The 19,148-nt window shown below is 41.4% G+C and overlaps 1 protein-coding gene across 2 annotated transcripts; it reads right to left on the bottom strand.

Annotated features, from left to right (window-relative positions):
- Nucleotides 1–12,220: 12,220 nt before the first annotated feature.
- On the bottom strand, nt 12,221–16,190 carry RPS12 (ribosomal protein S12). 2 transcript variants are annotated; one of them, XM_080341730.1, is made up of 6 exons: nt 16,159–16,190; nt 15,970–16,018; nt 15,447–15,563; nt 13,680–13,782; nt 13,074–13,175; nt 12,221–12,307 (listed from the first exon to the last, which is right to left on the bottom strand). In XM_080341730.1, the coding sequence occupies exons 2-6, from the start codon at nt 15,981–15,983 to the stop codon at nt 12,245–12,247; spliced, it is 399 nt and encodes a 132-aa protein (XP_080197856.1). In that variant the 5' UTR covers nt 15,984–16,018; nt 16,159–16,190; the 3' UTR covers nt 12,221–12,244. The 2 variants fall into 2 exon arrangements, with proteins under 2 accessions (XP_080197856.1, XP_080197855.1); XM_080341729.1 differs by having other exon boundaries at nt 15,970–16,021; nt 16,159–16,182.
- Between the last annotated feature and the right edge of the window lie 2,958 nt (nt 16,191–19,148).

Genomic DNA, 19,148 nt, shown 5'->3' with positions numbered 1-19,148 from the left:
TTTGCAGTGTGCCAGAGAAACCAGTGCACATGGGCTATTTTAGATGAAAGGGAGAAATGCCTTCTGAAGTACCAAGTGCTGTCTCGCTATCATACCAAAAAAGCACCAGCTCACCTTTTCTTCTGGATGAAATATCATGGAGAGAGAAAAGCTGATGTCTAACCTGTCTCTAAGGAGCAGGAAAACAAACAAACAAAACCCAAAACAACAACAATTAAACAAACAAAATCAAAACACACACACAAAACCCCTTTCAACCCCTTTTGGAAATAGCCCATCCTGTTGTACAAAATACTTGCAAGGCAATAACTGTTGTGTGTCAAATTCAGCCCTGGACTGACTTCAGTTTGAGCTGGCTCAATAAGTAGTTCTGAGTGAAGTGCATCACAGCAATGTAATTCCCAAGATAACAAAGACACAGAATCACAGAATGTTAGGGATTGGAAGGGACCTCAAAAGATCATCTAGTTCAATGCCCCTGCCAGAGCAGGAACACCTAGATGAGGTTACACAGGAAGGCGTCCAGGCGGGTTTTGAATGTCTCCAGAGTAGGAGACTCCACAATCCCCCTGGGCAGCCTGTTCCAGTGTTCTGTTACCCTCACTGTGCAGAAGTTTCTTCTCAAATTTAAGTGGAACCTCTTGTGTTCCAGTTTGAGCCCATTACCCCTTGTCCTACCGTTGGTTGTCACCGAGAAGAGCCTGGCTCCATCTTCGTGACAATCACCCTTTATATATTTGTAAAAATTAGTACGGTCACCCCTCATTCTCCTCTTCTCCAAACCAAAGAGACCCAGCTCCCTCATAAGGGAGATGCTCCACTGCAAGACCAAAGCAAGCTCAGATGGAAAAAACAAACAAACAAACAAAAACTTTTTAATAAGATTACCCACAAGTATGTAGAATGTTAGCTTGATTAGGTATGTTCACAGTTCTAATATTCTCAACTTAAATGACAGCAACAAGTCTTATTTCTTCTTTCACCTAATCTGTCACCCAGACCCACCTTCAGCCTCTGCTAGCCTTCAGTTTTGAGCCAGATGCTAATCAGGCAGATTCCTGAAAAAGTCTAGCTCCTTGATTTCCAAGGACTGAAGTAGCCACCTCCTTCTTTCTTGCTTTATCTGCAAGTGCTAATGATTCCTTTTGTACCTTTTTACGACTGTGACCATGAAATCTGAGGTCATAGGCATCCATTTTGTCTTTTTTAGCACTCTTGGGAGCATGTCAATCATATCTTTTCCCACCAGGAATGTCCCATAGAGTGAGACCACTGTCCATCACCCAGTTTTCTGTCTCCCATGGTGGCTGTTGCAGAAGTTGCTTAGGGAGAGCATGTGAAACAAGCCACTATCTGAGGTCCAATCCTCATGTTCCTCCTGCATCCTGCTATTAGATTTCAGATGTCAGAGGGAACATTGCTGCCTATCCACAATAGTATCTGGTTTGCACCTTTTATCTATTAATTTGCCTAATCCATTTTGAACCTCTTGATGTGTTCTGACTCCACACTTCCTTGCAACAGCAAGCTGTAGAAATTTACCACATGCTTTGAAGAAAGGCACTTTCAAAAACCTGTTTTAAATTACATCCTATCAGTTTCAATGCATGTTCCCTGATCTGCTGTTGTAGAATATGGTAAACAAGTTTAGCACTCCTCTTCTGCATTGCCTTCTTGATTTTGTAAATCAGCTTCATCCCAGCTCAGCTTTCTCTCCAAACTGAACTGAGACAATAAGCCTGCTATCACTTCCCCTTAATAGTTTTAGAAGTCCTTCCCCAAACCATTTTTCTTTTTTCTTTTTTTTTCTTTATTTTTCTTAAGAAAAATCTACAGTCTTCTTGAGATGCAGAGACCACTTGTAGGCACTATTCAGGATATGGAGGCAAGAATATTTTCTGCAGTGGCAAAATGTCACCTTTGGTCATGTTCTCTGTACCCTTCCTGATATGGGCAATCTTGGCTGCAGCTCAACACTGAGCCAATGATGACAAAGAAGTGCTAACTCATCATGGCTTCGATTACTCTATAGCACCACAGAGTTGTTTTGGAGATGCCCCAATTAACTCCAGACAAGAGACTAGATCACACAACAACACAGGATAATGCCATACAGAGATACTTGTTTAAGCCTTGGAAGACTGACAACTACATTAATGCAGTGCACAGACTCCTTCCAAAATTTGGCAGTACCTTGCCCAGCAAGGGTGCCTACAATCACAGAGCAGTGGACAAAATGGGCAGTTAAAAAGGTCCTTCTGTGCATTTGAGATGTCTTCAGAACAATACCTCTCTTTTGGAGATCCCTCTGCTCTCCCACAAAGGCATCTGGAGCTCTACATCCCACATGAAGTCCATGTACTATAGAGTTAATAACTACAATTACCAAGAAAAATCAGTGACTAACAAATTCCTCCCAACTTAAAACTTGTTTTCAGTGACCGAGGAAATTTACCAGTACCCCATCTGAAGGCCAATGCATAGCTGTTATGTCACAGAGGAGGATGAAAAGTATGGACTACTTCCTTTTTACCCAGTCCTGCACATCTTCTCCCTCCCCATGTACACCACTGATGCACCTCAAAAAATATTTATGAGTTCTCATTCAAATACTTCAGCTGATAAATTTAATATCACATTCCCTGGGGTAGGCAAAAAATAAAATATTGCATTGGCCTTCGCACATGTGGAGATTATATTACTTTACAATGAAACCCAGCAAGCTGCACATTACAGTTTTTACCACAATCTCCTTGGTAGGAATGTTTCAAATACATTGCATATGTGTGAATACAATATAAGCATAGTGAAATGCTTTGAACAGCGTAATACATCAGACACTGGAGGCAGTGGGGAGAGGAAAAAAAAAAGAGAAAAAGAAAAAAAATACTTCACCTATCTTGGCTCTTAAACCTATATTGTCCTTTGAGTGTTTAATTTGACACTGGTATTCTCTAGTCTCATAGACAGTGCTACTTACAATGTATAAAGTGAACTTCTGAACAACTGACGACTTAAACATATCCCCAAACCTCTGTAAGTCTGTACCTTGTTCATGGAATATCTCAGTGAAAGCAACCAGACAAGAGTGTGTGCTCTGTGCGGTACAACTCCGAGAAAAACAGATTAAAGGAGTCGCAGCTGTACAACAAAGTCCTTTGGTTTATGCAAACACATTTCTACATGCTGTAAAAGCGTAAACATCTGACCGACTTGGGTTTTACAAGGCTACAATACTGGAAAACACGCATAGAAATCGACAGCATTCAAAGGCATTAAAGAGTTTCATTTCACATTTGTTTCCTATGTCGCCAGCTTGCTGGGATCACCGCAGCACCTGCCCCTGTAACTCCGGCCGGGGGAGCCCGGCGCCTCCCGGACCTGCTCCCGTCTCTTGCCCGTGGCCCCGTACCCGTAGCACGGGTGCCACCTCCTGCCGCGCCGGGGAAGCGCTGCCGGGAGCGGGGTCAGGAGGCGGCGGAGAGGCTCCGGACCTGCCCGCCGAGGGGCGAGAGCCGGGGCCCGAGAGCCACCCTCGCAGGCCTGGCCGCGGCTGTCTGTACAGCCCCGGCGTAATGTGCTGCATACAGCCCGCGGCTGGCACACCAGCCTAACCCCAACATGGATTTGCCTTCATCGTCCCAAAGAGGATTATTTCCCCATTCTATGCATTGAGAAACCATAATTTACAAGCTAGCTAGCCAATCTGAGACTCTTTTAAACTTTATTTAAAAATAAACAAACAAACCCACAACATTCTTCGCAGCTTTCTGTGCTTAAAGCAAAATTGCAATAGCTGTGTATGTTCAGCATTTCTACAGAAAAAGGCATAGGCAAGTTCTTGCACCCAGGAAATGAAAAAAAAACCACCATCAATCACCCTTTGTGGAAGTTTCTAAGAGACTTGGCAACCTCCACATAGGAACTCACTTGGTTTGTTCAGCCTGGAGGAGACTAAGAGGAGACGTCATCATGGTCTACAGCTTCCTCATAAGGGAAGGAGAAAGAGCAGGTGCCAAACTCTTTAGTGATCCATGACAGAAGCCAAGGGAGTGGCAGAAGGATATACCAGGGGAGGTTCAGGTTGGACATTAGGAAAAGATTCTTCACCCAGAAGGTGGTGGAGCACTGGAACAGGCTCCCCAGGGAGGTGTGATGGCCCCAAGCCTGACAGTGTTCAAAAAGAGAATGGACAATGCCCTCAGACACATGGCGTGAATTGTGGGGTTGTCATGTGCAGGGACAGGAGCTGGACTCAATGATCCTTGTGGTTCCTTTCCAACTCAGGACATTCTGTGATTCTATAATTTTTAAGCACAAACCCAGTTTTTTTTTTTTCCATACACAACAGCCTTCTTCACAGTAAAGCCCTGGACAATCTTTATGGTCTGCTGGTCTGCTTTGTCTTCAAATTATGTAAGACAACTGCAGAAACAATATCATATGGGGTTTAGACTGGGTATCAGGAAAAATTTATGCACAGAAAGGCTTATTAAACGGTGGTACAGCCTGCCCAGGAAAGTGGCTGAGTCAAACGTACTTCACCACTCCTTTCATGGATAATTATTGGCAAGAAACCCGTGGTAAGACAGTACCAGATTCTGTGTCTCATTGACTTGGCCTCTTGCTATTCCTGCTCTGTCTCCATCTACTATTAATTATGTTGACCAGTCTGCGTAACTACTGATCGCTTTTTCTTTCCTACACATCCAGTCCTCCCCCTTGACCATCTGGAAGTGCTCCTCCTCCCCCCACCCTTTCCTATTATATCTGAAGTCCATGAATGGAAACACTTGAACTTCCAAATGGAAATATTTTAATAAATTAGTTGGGAATAAAAAACAAAACAAACAAACAACAACCCTCTGCCAAACAACTTATACTAAACAAGTCTCAGAAACAGTTACATTGCTTTAAGTTGAAAAAAAAAAATCAAAATATCTGAGACGGATCATCCACTAGGAATAATTTCAGGCCATGGAAAGTAAGCAATAAAACAACGTAACTAAGATCCCATGGGAAGGACTAGCTAATATTATCTATATTAACAACCATACTAGCTCAGTCAGTAACAACATGATGGGTTTTATCATAAGGTAACAGAGACACTGCAATTCTGTCCTTGTTTCTTGGCTGTAAGCCAGTACGGCCAGAAGTTTTTCTTCTCTTCTGAATATATGTAACAATAACTCATCGCTCATGCCCAAACAGCGTTCTTAAGTACATTTTCGCATAATTTCAAGTAGAAGAGGCACATATAGCCCAACTTGCTTTCCTTTGAAGAGGACACGTAAATAGGCCTGAGGGTCAGACATAATTTATATTGCTATTCACAATACCCAGAAAAGGATCAAGACATGCTGGTCTTAAAAGGCAATTCTAAAAGCCATCTTGCCAAGTTTAACACAGGCAGCCATGAGGGAAGAGTCAGAACCAGCTGAGATTTTGATTTGGATATAAAACATATTCATGGAAGGAAGGGTAAAAGGCAGCCTCTGCAGAAATTCATATATAATTTATATGTTTTTAAAAGTACAGTAGCTTGCTAAATTCCATGCACATAAAGACATTTATTGTACATGTGCTGACAAACATTGTATTTTGCTGCCCTGAAAAAAGCAAAGCTGAAGGGTGTTACTTGAATATTGTCCATTCAAATAAATAGATGAAAAAGAGAATATATACCATAGCTTGTATTGACATACAAACACTTCTATATATATGGATATTTGAGGGTGTTTCATTTTTTTGTGGAGGGGTTCTAGAAAACATGACCTCCATTCCCTTAAACGCATACTCTTAAAACTAGAAATATTTCATTATTTTTTCATCCTATTTGCCTTCCTAAACCTGTCCTAAGCATCTGTATTATGTTATCCAACACACTGGCTGCTAACAATACAATCAATATAAAAGTTTATTTAGGGGCCATGGCTTTTTTCTGTCCTCAAAATGCAAAGCTTATTTTAACAGGGATTTGAACTCTCTCACTGTGGAAAATGTCTTAGAATCATTAAAAAAAAAAAAAAAAAGGAAAAAATGAAGCATACTGGAATTACAATTTTTTTTAGTATGAAAACAGGAAATTTGCTTTAATAAACATTTTTCTGCATGTCAGCATAAAATACATTTTTCCAGTTTCATAACTTGATTGTAAAATTTTACAGGGCAGGAACTTGGCATGCCAGGCACTGACCTAAATGCCTATTATTTCATTGCTTTTAGAAAAGAATATCTGACCGCGTACACATCAGTGGTTTTGAAGAGTATTGACATACAAACTCTACGGTTGTGCTTTAAGCAGTAAAACTTATCTTACAGACACTAACCTGAGTCAGGCTGCAGCAAAGATGAACAGATTCCTGACATTTACTGAGCTGGGGGACTACTTAGAGATAATAAACTTCCGATCAGATAAGCAAAACAGCTAGGTTGATTTGTAGATGAATATTTTTCCCCTTGTGGATTTGTATTTTTATGTAACTGCTTTGTGCCTAATAATCCTTCAGCAATATAGAATATTAGGTGACCATTAAACATTGAGTTTAAAAAACAAAAAAAACCCCAACACTTATTGGTCTGTACATTTTTGAAAAGTGTAGTTATTACTTTACTCATAGAAAGCATTCCCATTTTATGCAACACCATATTACTCGCACAGGTCTCAGTGAAAATATTTTAAATACTTTTGTTTAAGTACTATGAAATTCTCCCCAATTGTTACTGAATTAGAAGAAGAGAACAACTTCTGCAAGTCAGTGATTTCCAAATTTGTTTTCACCCTCTCATATAATATTACATGATCCAGACTTTTTTGGAATCAGAGGAAGCAGAGCTACCAGTGGCTGAAAGTTCAGCTATTTGTATAGTGTTTTACTGCCATAAAAGATGGTATCATAATTTACAACTGGTCACCTACATGAAGCAGTTAATGTGGATTTAGGATTTTTGTGAGTGAGCCTTTAATGCCAACGCATGATAAAATTAAGAATGTGTGTAGGATCATTATATACAACAGCACACTTCATCTGCTCAATTTGTTAAGAAGACTCTCAAACTTGCTGACCAATGCCTGAAAAAAATATCCTATATATTCACTTACCTGTCTAATATTAACTATCTATACCTATTGAGAAAAATGCCATTTCCTCTATTTTCCTTCAGGCTACATAAATCAAGCCACAACTCTGCTCATCCAACACCCAGTGTCTGGTTCAATGGCATAACAAATTAAAACTCCTACTGAGGCTTCACATCGCAAACACATCACCTCTAAAGATGACTGATAAATGCATGTATTTTCAGAGTTCCTTTACTTCGCTGGATGAGACCTTCATGAAGCTTCCAGAAAAGGTAGCATATCTTAGGGACCATATTTGCACCAGTTTCAGCCACATGGATACAGGAGGGGCACTGGCTTGCAGCTGGGTTCTCCAGCTTCTGTAGCACAATGAACAGAATCAAAGAGGTAGAGTAAATTCTAAATCAGGAACATTAGTCAGAAAATACTGGGGATTACGTTTATTTGTAAGAGAAAGTGTAATGAATACCATGTGTTTTAATACTAAATATATTTTTCTTCATGTGGGATTAGTGCTCGCCCTCCATAAAATACTTTTTGTATTAAATAAGACTGGAATATATACTTTTCTCCTGGCAAAGTAGGCAGACTAAACAATGTTCTCCAAAGCAATGGTTGGAGCCTGCAGAAGCGCTTGTGCAGCATGGGGATTTGTTACTGACAAGCCCTGATCCCCTGACATTTGTGATACTGCAAAAGGTGTATGGAGGGCAGGTATAACCAACTCCCCTACAGGAGCCACAGTTGGGGCCACAATTCCATCAAAACAGGAGCTGTGCAAGTATGTGCTGCTACTGCTGGCAGCATCCAGATGCTCAGGTTTATTATCTAAGGTAAAATGTACCAGAGACAGAAAAGCAGTTCCGGACAGCGTGACGCAGGTGGTTCCAAAACAAAACGAGCTTAACTGTTCAAGATATTTTATTTTGAATCTCACACAGGATGTTCTTCCAATACTGTCCAGAAGTCTGTACTTAGCACCTTCACAATGACTTACTAGCATTTCTTCAAAGCGCTTGGTTAGCTTTCTACTTCACATAGAAGCATAGACATTTAGGCTTGGAAAGGGCTACCAGTCCATGCAAAACCACTAAATTGGTGTTTTAGTCCAGAAAAAAGAAATCCATTCTGCTTCTTCTGCCAAGCAAAAGCCACAAAACATGCACCATCAAGCAAACCATCCTGCATTACCCCTGTTTCACAACAAGGAAAACCTGCAAGTGACATTAAATATGATCAGCCCTGGAACTCCTAACTCCCAAGCCTTTAACTCCCAGTCCCATGTTTAACACTGTCTAACCACCTCTGTTAAGAGGACAGGTAACAGGTATTATTAGGGTGATGGCTATGTAAACAGTAACCCAAAGTCTACTCTGAAATCATCTGAAATCCTGCATAACTCATCAATAAATCTTTTACAGCAAAACAAAAATACCATCTATCAAGAAAGTGTGAATAAACCAGGTCTTTTTAGTCTACAAAGCAGATGTCAGAGAAGCATATGCCAAGTCTTCCAGTATGAAGGACTAGCAATCACTTCTCAGCCAACCTGAATAAAAAACAGAATAACCTTCAGAAATTATGGTGAACCAGAAACTTTGGATGGAATTTAGTTCTCAGGAAATTTTTGAAAATAAACACTATCAATAATCTTTAAAAAGCATAAGGTAGGGTAAGTATACAGTAAACTGAGTCAGTCAGTTCCCCAATGCTGACCCCTGTAGAGGTTCTAAGGTCACTTCTAAGAAATTAAACATTACATGAAAAACCCTAACTTGATACCTAAACATTTTGATCAGAAAATTAAGATCTCAACCCACTTCCTTCTGGTGAAAATATTTAGGCAGAGTTGGTTCTGTCCCAGGGAAAAAACACTTGGCTTGAAGAGTTGCCAGTCCCTACTATTAGTGTTCATTGCCATGTAAAATGATCAGGTGACTTATTTAAAGAAATAATATCCCTGAACTTATATTGAGGTATCTTTCCATTGTTGCAAAATAAATACTGCCTAACAAACTTGTTCCTGGACTCCAGTTCTCCTTGTTTGAACCCCCTTTTCCTAAGGAAACTGATAGCAATTAAGAAGAAATGCATAACAAAGATACATTCCCCATCCCTTACACCACCCTCTGCAAATAAGTTAAAAATGCATTAAATATAATAGAATACTCTGTGAAGTTGAACAGTTAAGTGTGCTGGACTCTTATTTCCCAGATTATCTGCAGGTTTCAAATATGTAAAATTCAAATTCAAAGACAATAACTTGGCTAAACATATCAATTCATAATGTGGTCACAATTTTTAAGTCTCACACAACTACAGATTCAGTGTTCATCTCCCCATATATGTATTAATAGCTTATAAAAAAGCCCACAAAACACAAACCTTGCTATAAGGAATTTCCCTGCTTCTGTCAAAAATTAAAAGCATACTAACTTCCAATCCATGAAAAGATAACTTGCCTACATTTAGTGTGAATCTGAAACTGGTGCTCTTGTACTATTCTAGCCTAACTAAACAAATGTTAACTTACTGCAAACATCTCGTAAGTTGTGAATGCTCACAGAACATTTTTCTTTACCCAACATATCCTATTTCTCACACATCTTCCTCTGAAGCACTGTAAATATGAGCTGAACTAGAAAATTACCTCCTCACATTGCTGTAGATTGTCTTAGCCTTATGGACAGATGCTCTTCCACTTGTAGGCCATACAACTTCACAACTATGACATTGTTCCTAAAACACAATCCCACTGAGGCAAGAGATACTCTACCATTGTTATAGCTGGACAGGAAACCCAGTGATATTGGAATGCAGCTTATTACTTTGAATTAGCTTTCTCCGTAAAGAAATATTGAGGGAAGTGCAAAAGGGAACGAATTCAGATATTCAACGCACAAGGTGAACAGACTTCCACATCCTTAGAGTATGGAGCTAAAGTAAAAGCCAGACAATATCTACAGAATTTTACTAAAGCAACAGCTTATCACCTTTATTTTTACTCTTCCTTTTCAGCAATAGTCCTTTTCCTTTAACTTCAGGATCATAATCTCAGAATTACACTTCACCTGGACATAAACATTTCCTCTTTCACTGATTCCATTCCTATTCCTCCTCCCCCCCCCCCTCCCCCCCAAAATAGCAAACCAGGAAATAGTCCCCTCTGAAACTTCGGTATGTTGGTGTTAGCACTTCATATCACAAAACAGACAGCATTGTGGGATACCATGCTCTACTCCATTCTCCCGGGTCATTGTGTTAAAAAAAAAAAAGTCAAATCTGTATTTTAACCCAAAACCCAATCATCTGGAAAAGCTGTTTGCTTGCAGAGGCTTAGAAAAGACTTCCTCAAATTTGACAATGCAAGTCTATGGATTTCATCTTTTTAAAAAGAAACCTTCACCCACTACCCTAGAAGAGCTTACTTGATCGCGTGTTTCTTACCCTGCATTCACACATGTAAGGAATTAAGATGGCTTTACTACTAGGAGGTAAAAAAAATGCTATGGTACAGAAGCATGTTCAGTGAAGAAATAATTTTCATCCTCAGCAACACACAGATCATGGAACCCAGGTACTGAGCTCCAGTTTTGGATCCCAATTCCCTTTGTGAACATAACTGATAAAACGGCCAGCCAAGGAAAAACAAATCATAAATCCTATTAGACTGCAAGCACTACCACCATTTCAGGCAATCCTTTCTCTAAAATGTAGCTGAAAACAATATAAAAATACAAACCACAAATACCAGAGTGTATTTTATCCAAAATTCTTGGAAGATGAAGCTTCTTCGGACAAAAGATGAAGTGTCCTTTGGTGTGCTTCCATATGCAAGAGAGTAAACTACTCAACATTACTAGCTAAACTCAACTGACAATTTTTCAACAGTCAATGCCTTTCAACTCCATTTAAAAAAGAATATTCTTACAAGGATACATTTCTTGGTTTTAACCAGAGTTTGAACAGGTGACTCCTTCATTAAGTACACCTGAAAAGATTACTTCAGGAGCCTCTGAAAAAATCCAGGTCACCCAGATCCAGCTACTAGAAAGCTAACAGGGCCAAAACCAAGAGACACTTCAAGAAGTTTCATGAGAGTTGTAAGGCAAGTGCATCTGAGCCCAGCATCTGGAGAAGGTACCTGCCTCTACACTACATGAATGACTGCAGATATAAAAAAAAGGGGTAACAAACCATAATGAAAATTCAAGCTCAAGAGCCGAAGAACTAAACTGATAACACATTCCCATCTCCTCATTCTACAGGTGCCCAACCCTATATACTCACATTTACATTGTACTTATAAGCATAATGGAGCAATTCCTTATGACTCTAGAGCTGCTCCACAGAAAATGTAAGACATATAAAACAACTTGCAGAAGGTAAACTTGAATTCCAGTCCTAATCCCACCTTATTGAAAAAAGCGAAAAAAAAACCTGTCAAAAACACAAGTATCATACCTCATTCAACTGCTAGGCAAACCAAGACACTGGGCAAGTCACAGTTCAACATTGCCTTGTCTGAGTGGTGAGAACTCTACTTGGCTACCTTGACTACTTAGAACTCCTACAGAATTAGAAGTACAAAATGACACTTAAAATAAGCTAAATTCTACCCCCAGTTTGCTTCAGAACTGAGTAAGGGGAGGGAAAAACCCCAACAAAACACCTTGTGTCAAAGTAAGTTCTCTGAATAAATTAAGATAGCATTTTAGAAATTCCTGCAACATCTCAGAAGAATTGGGTAACGGTTAAGGCCACTCTCCTCATTTGCTTCAGTAGAGGGAGCCAAATTTTCATCACAGATGCAGCAGTACTTCAGACTTTCCCTCACAAGTTACTCAGAATCTCTGCAGAAGTACAGGCCTAAGCACTGTCAAACCAACCACCAGCACTTGCAACTGAGAAGCTGTGCTAAATTCCACAAGTTGGTAACCTCTGGGGCAGGAACATGCAATAGAAGCACCCTACAATACAAATGGCAAGGATTGCTGTTACCTTTTTAGCCAGCTGACAGAGACAATATACCAGCAAACTACACCAAAATCTGCATAGTTCTTTTGTCTTCTGACATTATCCATTGCAGTTCAAATAACTATTCTGCAGATACCCACTCATTAATCACACACACACTAGTCAAGTTCAAAATTTATTTTTCATTCATTTCTTGCACTTGAAGTACTCCTCGATGACATCTTTGGCCTGAGATTCCTTGCCATAGTCCTGTAACATAAGATAACCCCATTAGGAACATACAGACCCTTCCACAATTTTACAACCTATTTTTAAAAGGACAACTGAAATCCTGACACCTTTTCTCAAGCCATTCCTAAATACTCCAAAAATTGCATACAGGTAGCCTCAAGCAATCTGCTAGTTGCTTTCCCTTCATTTTCTAATAAAAGACTATTTCATTCAAGTGTAACACCTATTGGTATGGATCCAAACCAATTCTTCATTTCTGCTTGGATTCAAGCAAGTATATGAAACAGCAGCAGAAGTATGAACACACAGGCAAAAGGCATTAGGCTTTACTGTGAAGATGTAGCCATCTCTTGGGACCTCAAAGACAACAAAGTCTTCAAGGCTCGTACGGTGGCTTTACTTTACCAGTGTCATTTCAAAATGTGCTCTGCAAAACATTTTCAAATTGAGCAGATACATTGAACTGGCATTTTTTTTCTGAAGCAAAACTTAATCTCTTCTTGTCAAAATACCTTTCTTTTAATGATTACTGGCAAGTGGGCATAGATCCTTTAAGGACACAACCATTAACTTACAAAATTAATGTCAGTATTTTAAATAAACATGGAAGGAAATACATAACAGAGAAGCAGTTAATTTTTCACTAGCAACAATGGAAAGCAACTGTTTAAAAAAAAAAAGCTAAGAGCTCTATTTAGTAGTCCTTCATCTAAAGCAACCTTATCTTTATTGCTTATTTTCAAATGTCAAGAAAAAAGCTACAATATGATTAGCATCATCTTACTTTGACAACCACACAGCTGCAGCCCACCACTTTGCGAGGCTTTCCTTCTCTGTCGATCTTGCAGAGACCTACCCATTCGCCCAGTTTCTTGTTGTCATCAACCTGTGTAAAACATTGCATCACATTAGAACTAGCCATTTCTGACATAACTGGGTTCAGCAAAAAAGCTGCTGTACTCTCAGAAGCATTGGGTAACGGATGGCTGCTTTCCTCACAGGTATCAGTAGAGGGAGCCAAAGTATCATCATTGTACAGCTTGTAAGTACTTTATCTTGAAGGAAAAGCAACATTAAGACCCCTTCTATGCTACACAACCACTTGCAGCATTAATTCTATTTCTTGTTATACACGACACAAAAATTCATTTGAACTCTCTTAAAGACCTGATACACATCCATTTACATCCACAGTTTTTGTACTGCTTTTATGACAACCACATAGAGCTAAAACAATTTCTGCTGCTAAGCAAAATTTTGCTTAGAAGAGCCATATGCAGAATGACAGCACAGATTTTCAAAGCTTCAGCTCTATATATGCTGAAAGAAGCAGCTTATATTGTAAGTGGGACAACTGTTTCAAACCTGTGTCTGAAGTTCTGACACTCACCTTTATTAAGTTGATCTGATGTTCTGCACAAAGTGCTTCAACTAACTTTACATATGTGGGTTCATCACAATTTGAAGCCAGAACACAAAGATGGGCTTGGCGTCTAAAAAAAATGACAACTGACAAATGTAACTTCAGATGCTGTTCAAACTTTAATAACCAAAACCACAAAGAACAAAACTAAGTACATGCATTTCTAGACAGCCACTTCCCAAGTTTAACTTTTGGGTTTGAGACAACACATGGTTTTGAAATACTAAATATACTTTTTAGGTTATCTACTACTTTTATGTTTTCCTGTATGTAACAGACTACTCATACATTGCTAGCTTTATTAACAGATTCCATTCCAGTTTTCAAAGCTTTTAAAAATCCCACTAAAAAATTCCCAGTCTTTGGAAAAAGGTGTAATGACTAGATCAACAACAGGTCCCATAAAGAACTAGTGTCATTATTAGAAAGCTAACAAGTTACAAGTTGCTTTTTCTTGCTTACCTCAGCATACAGTAATTTAACATTAGAATTGTAATTATTAAAAGTTTCAATTTCCAAGTCAAGTTGTTGTAAGCTCTTCAGAACAATCTTTTCTACTTACGTTCAAAGAAGCTGTTATGACAGGGCCCCAATTCTAATTAGGCTCTTTGTATACTGTGGTACAATGTTAAGAATACCAAAGGGATACCTGACAACAAAGAGAGCTGTATAGGTCTTCTATGCTTAGCCTAATGTAATTTAACCACTGCAAACAAAGTCAGTTTTATCTGTGGCCTTCTTCATCATGAGTTTCACCAGAATGTTTCAGAAACATTTCCAAGCAAAAGCCATCACACACAAAGGTATATAAACCTTGCACATATATCATCCTCTTAACACATAGCATATGAAGGTGTAGCTCAATTCAAAATAACTCTTACAAACTACTTGACAGTCACCTCAGTTGTATTCCTTTTCCATTATTTGGTACCTTGTCTTACGAGTTTTTTTGTGTGCAGGTTTGTCAGACTGCTATTTTCACTCATAAGAAGAGTGAAGGGGTATCCGACAAATTGCTGAGTCATCACTCAAACACTGCAGTATTACACTTGAGCACAGTCTTAGAAGCATGTGCATAAAAACAGACATACACAGGTGTGTATTCATGTGTATATGTACAGATATATATAGTACTTCAGCCTTGAAAGAAGCCCATAACTAATTACTATGGTTGGCACATATATGACACGCTTAAAATGGTTTAGATATTGTACCAAAGCAACTATTTACAGCTGCAACACAAACCCCAGAAGCTAGCAAAAAACTGAAAGCAAGCTATGAATTTCAGTTTTTCTTCACAAAACTCAAACCAACTCTTCCAGGTTAAGTCTGACACACAAACTAACCCCCCCCAATTAAAAACTCAGTTTTGAGTTTATCACTTCCTAAAGCACAAGGATTTTGAGCCCTATACTTCCACATACCAAAAGCACCATTCAATTTTCTTCGCAAAACCACCCTACATGAAAATTCAATAGCACTGGGGCCACTAAAAGACAGAACCTAATACAGTAGATGATGTTATTCTTGAGTCGCTGAATTTAGCATCTGTATTTTAAGATCATAGTTAAAGACTCCAAAACAGACAGCAAAATACAAAACTCACTAGCAGAAAAAAATGTTCTTGCAAAATCTTTCTAATAAACCTCTGGACAAAGTTAGCACTGTGTGTGCTCAACATAGCTCACCCAGTTTTGCAATTCACCATAGACAAAAAGGTAAAACAACACTTACTTGTCCAGGGCTTTGGCTGCTTCACGAATACCACGAGCTAAGCCATCATGGATAAGTGCAGTCTTCAGCACTTCTTGCAGGGCAGTGTTAACATCCATTACACCTCCAGCAGTAATGCTAAAGAGAAGACAGAAATTGCTCTTACAACTATTAGCAAGAGCTTCCCATTCACCTACAAGCATGCAGTCATTAAAAAACCCATTAGAAAAGGAAGCTAAAGAACAAAGTGAAAGGAAAAAGCGTAAAAAGACGAACTTGAAAGAAATTAAGAGATTAGGTCCTCCAGGCAAGCCGGCCAGCTGTGCTCTCTCCGCGCTGCCCCGCCGAGAGGGGAAGCCCTGCACACAGCCACCCCACAGCCATGCCCCACGCCGAGCACGGAGCCTCTCCCCAGCAGGAAGCAGGCGGCACCCCCATGGCGGGGCCCGCGCGGCAGTAGCTGCAAGGCCCGACACGGAGCAGCGCGGCCCGCCGAGACGCGGCCCCTCCGCCCGCCACCCCCAACGGCCCCGGCCCCGCTCACCCTTCCTCGGCCATGGCGCTCTCGGTGGGTGATGTCCCCGCCCGGGTTCCTGCTGCAAATACAGACACAGGCCGCCCCGGTGAGTGGCGCCGGCCGCCCCGGGACCCCGTCCCGGCCCCCTCCCGCCGCGATGCCCCGCCGACGGCGGGGATTCAGTACGATAGGCCCCAGCGCTACACCGATACTCACCCCGGCTACACCGCCGGCCGCACGCGAAAGAGAGGGCGGGCCTTCCGCCTCACGCTTTTATAGGATACGAGGACCCCAGCCCGCGTGAGCGCGGGGCTGTCCGCCGCGCTGCCTGATCCTTCTCCTCGACCGCCGAGCGCCAGGCCCCGCGTAGCTATGGAGACGGCGGCGGGGCCGCGGGGTCTCCTGAACCCCGGGTGCCGGAGCCTGCCCGGCCCGGCCGCAGCGAGCGCGGCCTCCGTGGGAGGAAATCCGACTTCACTAGCCGGCCAGGGGGCCCAGGGGCCACCTGGGGTGGGTCTCATCGTCTTCCCCAGGGCAACAAGTGCACCTGTTGCTGCTAAAGCGGCTTTAGATGGCACCGTTGCTCAATGTCTGGCAACCTAGAGGGGGCAAACATTGCTGAAATCCCTTGCCGTCAGTCAGGGGGCGTTACAGCACTTGACTGTAACTGAGAAATCTAAAAAGTGCAACCTCGCATTCCCATCCCCGTCAGGTGCTCCCGTAGGCTACGTGTGTGTGGGCACTGACAGGTGGCTCAGCTGTTGTGAGCACGTGCGGCACGGCCGCCACACTGAATGTCAGGGATTGGAAAGGACGCCAAGAGATCATCCAGTCCAATCCCCCTGCCGGAGCAGGGACACCCAGATGAGGTTACACAGGAAGGTATCCAGGTGGGTTTTGAATGTCTGCAGAGCAGGAGACTCCACAACCCCCCTGGGCAGCCTGTTCCAGTGTCTGCCGCCCTTACCATGAAGAAGTTTCTTCTCATATTTAAGTGGAACCTCCTGTGTTCCAGTTTCCACCCATCGCCCCTTGTTTTATCATTGGTTGTCGCTGAGAAGAGCCTGGCTCCATCATCATGACACTCACCCTTTACATATTTACAAACATTAATGAGGGCTGCAGCACAGCCACATTTCAAATGTGTTACCTGCTCACGTGCTGGCAGTCTGACATGGGCTTTTGTCCATCCCATCTGTTTCAGACTTGACAGTTTGACTGTTGGGTGGTCCACATATTGATATCTTTGCAAAAAAGCACATAGTGACAAAACATAACAAAAATAAGTAGCAGATATTGATAGCCATGGTTTGTGGCTAATGCAACGGAACACATTTGTCACCAACGTTGTCAGACACCTTTTCTACAATGTGTCCTCCTTTGATCTACCTGGTATGGTCAAGGGGCAGGCTGCAGGCTTAATTCAGGTGGTGAGGAGGCACTGACCACACAGTGACCCACCATGGCTGAGGAGGGCAGGAGAAGGCAGAGAGGGAAAGTGGAAACCACTCCTTTAGCTCAGAACTGCCCCACAGCCAGCACAATCTTTCTGAGCCAGGGAAAGGCTGAGCCTGGTCGGGGAAATGGCTGGGGGGCTGCGGCTGCAGCACTCCCAGGCTCCAGCTGTCCCTCTCCTTGCTGATGCAATTCTGAGGCAGTCAGGTATATAGTCTTTACATTACAGATATCTAGAGGGAGCAGAAGCTAACCACAGCCCTCTGAAAAAGTCACAGAGACGGAAGTGTTGTGTGGGGGCACTCCTCTGCCTGCACTCTGATCTACCAACGGCAAAGCCAGTAGGGACAGCACTGCCTGTTACTCATGCCGACAGCTCCAAGGTGAATACGGTCACCTCCAGCTATTGCCTGAAACCATGAACTTGTCCACTGCAGCCCTGAGACAGAGACTCTCGATTAGCAGCACCTGTGGGACATTTGCTCCTGACTTCTCCCATCCTTCTGCCAGAATTGGATTCAAAAGTGTGAAAATATAATTTCCTTCATGTTGCTCAGATTCCATAAAGCTTGCAAACACAAATAAATTATAATGCCCACTTTCTTTCCCTCCCCCCAGGGAGAATGTTCTTCCTTATTGTGCAAGCCAACACAGACATGTCACAAAAATAGCCAGAGGCCACAAATGCAATTGCAAAGAGCAAATTTATTTTAGTTACCTCACTAGCAAGCGAGTCTCCAAAGAAGCACCTAAGCTCCCAGGCAGAGGTGACACAAGCAGGGATGCAGGTGCTGCAGAATTCAGCTCTGGTAGAAGATCACTGGGCCTGCTGTATTCGCCTGTATTTCAAGACTTCAAACAGGTGCAGCCTTGCACTCTTCCTCACAAAGAAGCAGGAATCTCAAACATAATGATAAGGTGCCTTAGAGTTTCTCATAGGCCTATGTTATCTAGCATAGAGGTTCTACTTGCCAAGCACACAAGGTCAGTAAAACAATTTGTGTGATGTATGTGTTTTTTCTACACCTCAGGTGTGGTCACTTGAGTGTATTTACAGTGATCCTCCTCCCCATTCTTCTGCTATATTCCCATATGCTTATATCCATTTATCACTTAAACTTTTCATACCCCTTAAAAAGCCCCAAAGATGCCCAGTCTATAGAGGAGTTCTTGTACTGGATGGAACAATAAACCATTATCTCTATCAGGGCCATCAAAGGATAACAAGAAGTACTTAGCCAGACATAATACATGCCAATATCACTGAATAAGTGCAATATATATTGTGTCCAGGAGGTGGAAATATGCACATCTGAAAGATTTGTATTACAGCAAAAGTGATAATCACAGTCAAATTATAATCTAACATTATAGAAGTAGAATATGCAAGAATAGTTTTCCTAGCACAGTTGCAAGAAAACAACCCTGTGCTAAGATAAAAGTTATTTATATGTAGAGGACAGGTTTGCATTAGCACTGAACTCTGTGTTGAAATGTTGATATAGTAGAGTAGGCATATGTATTTGTGTGTAATAATTAATGGAAGTGTGTGATCCTGTTTGAAAATTTACTCCACTGCACAATGTGTTAATGTGAGCTCAGCGTCCATGTGGGTGCTCTGCACACTGTTGGTACTACTCCACCTATGACACCTTTCTGTCTAGGTTTCTACAAAGGGTAGTGAGTTTCTTAATCTCTGTATTTTCTGTTGGAGTTATGATGACCATTTAGCATCCTGCAATTTAAATGCT

Source organism: Nesoenas mayeri (genome assembly GCF_963082525.1).
Source record: "Nesoenas mayeri genome assembly, chromosome: 3".
In the NCBI taxonomy this organism is placed as follows: domain Eukaryota; kingdom Metazoa; phylum Chordata; class Aves; order Columbiformes; family Columbidae; genus Nesoenas; species Nesoenas mayeri.
Note: the sequence above shows the minus strand (reverse complement) of the source record. Positions and strands in the feature narration are given on the sequence as shown.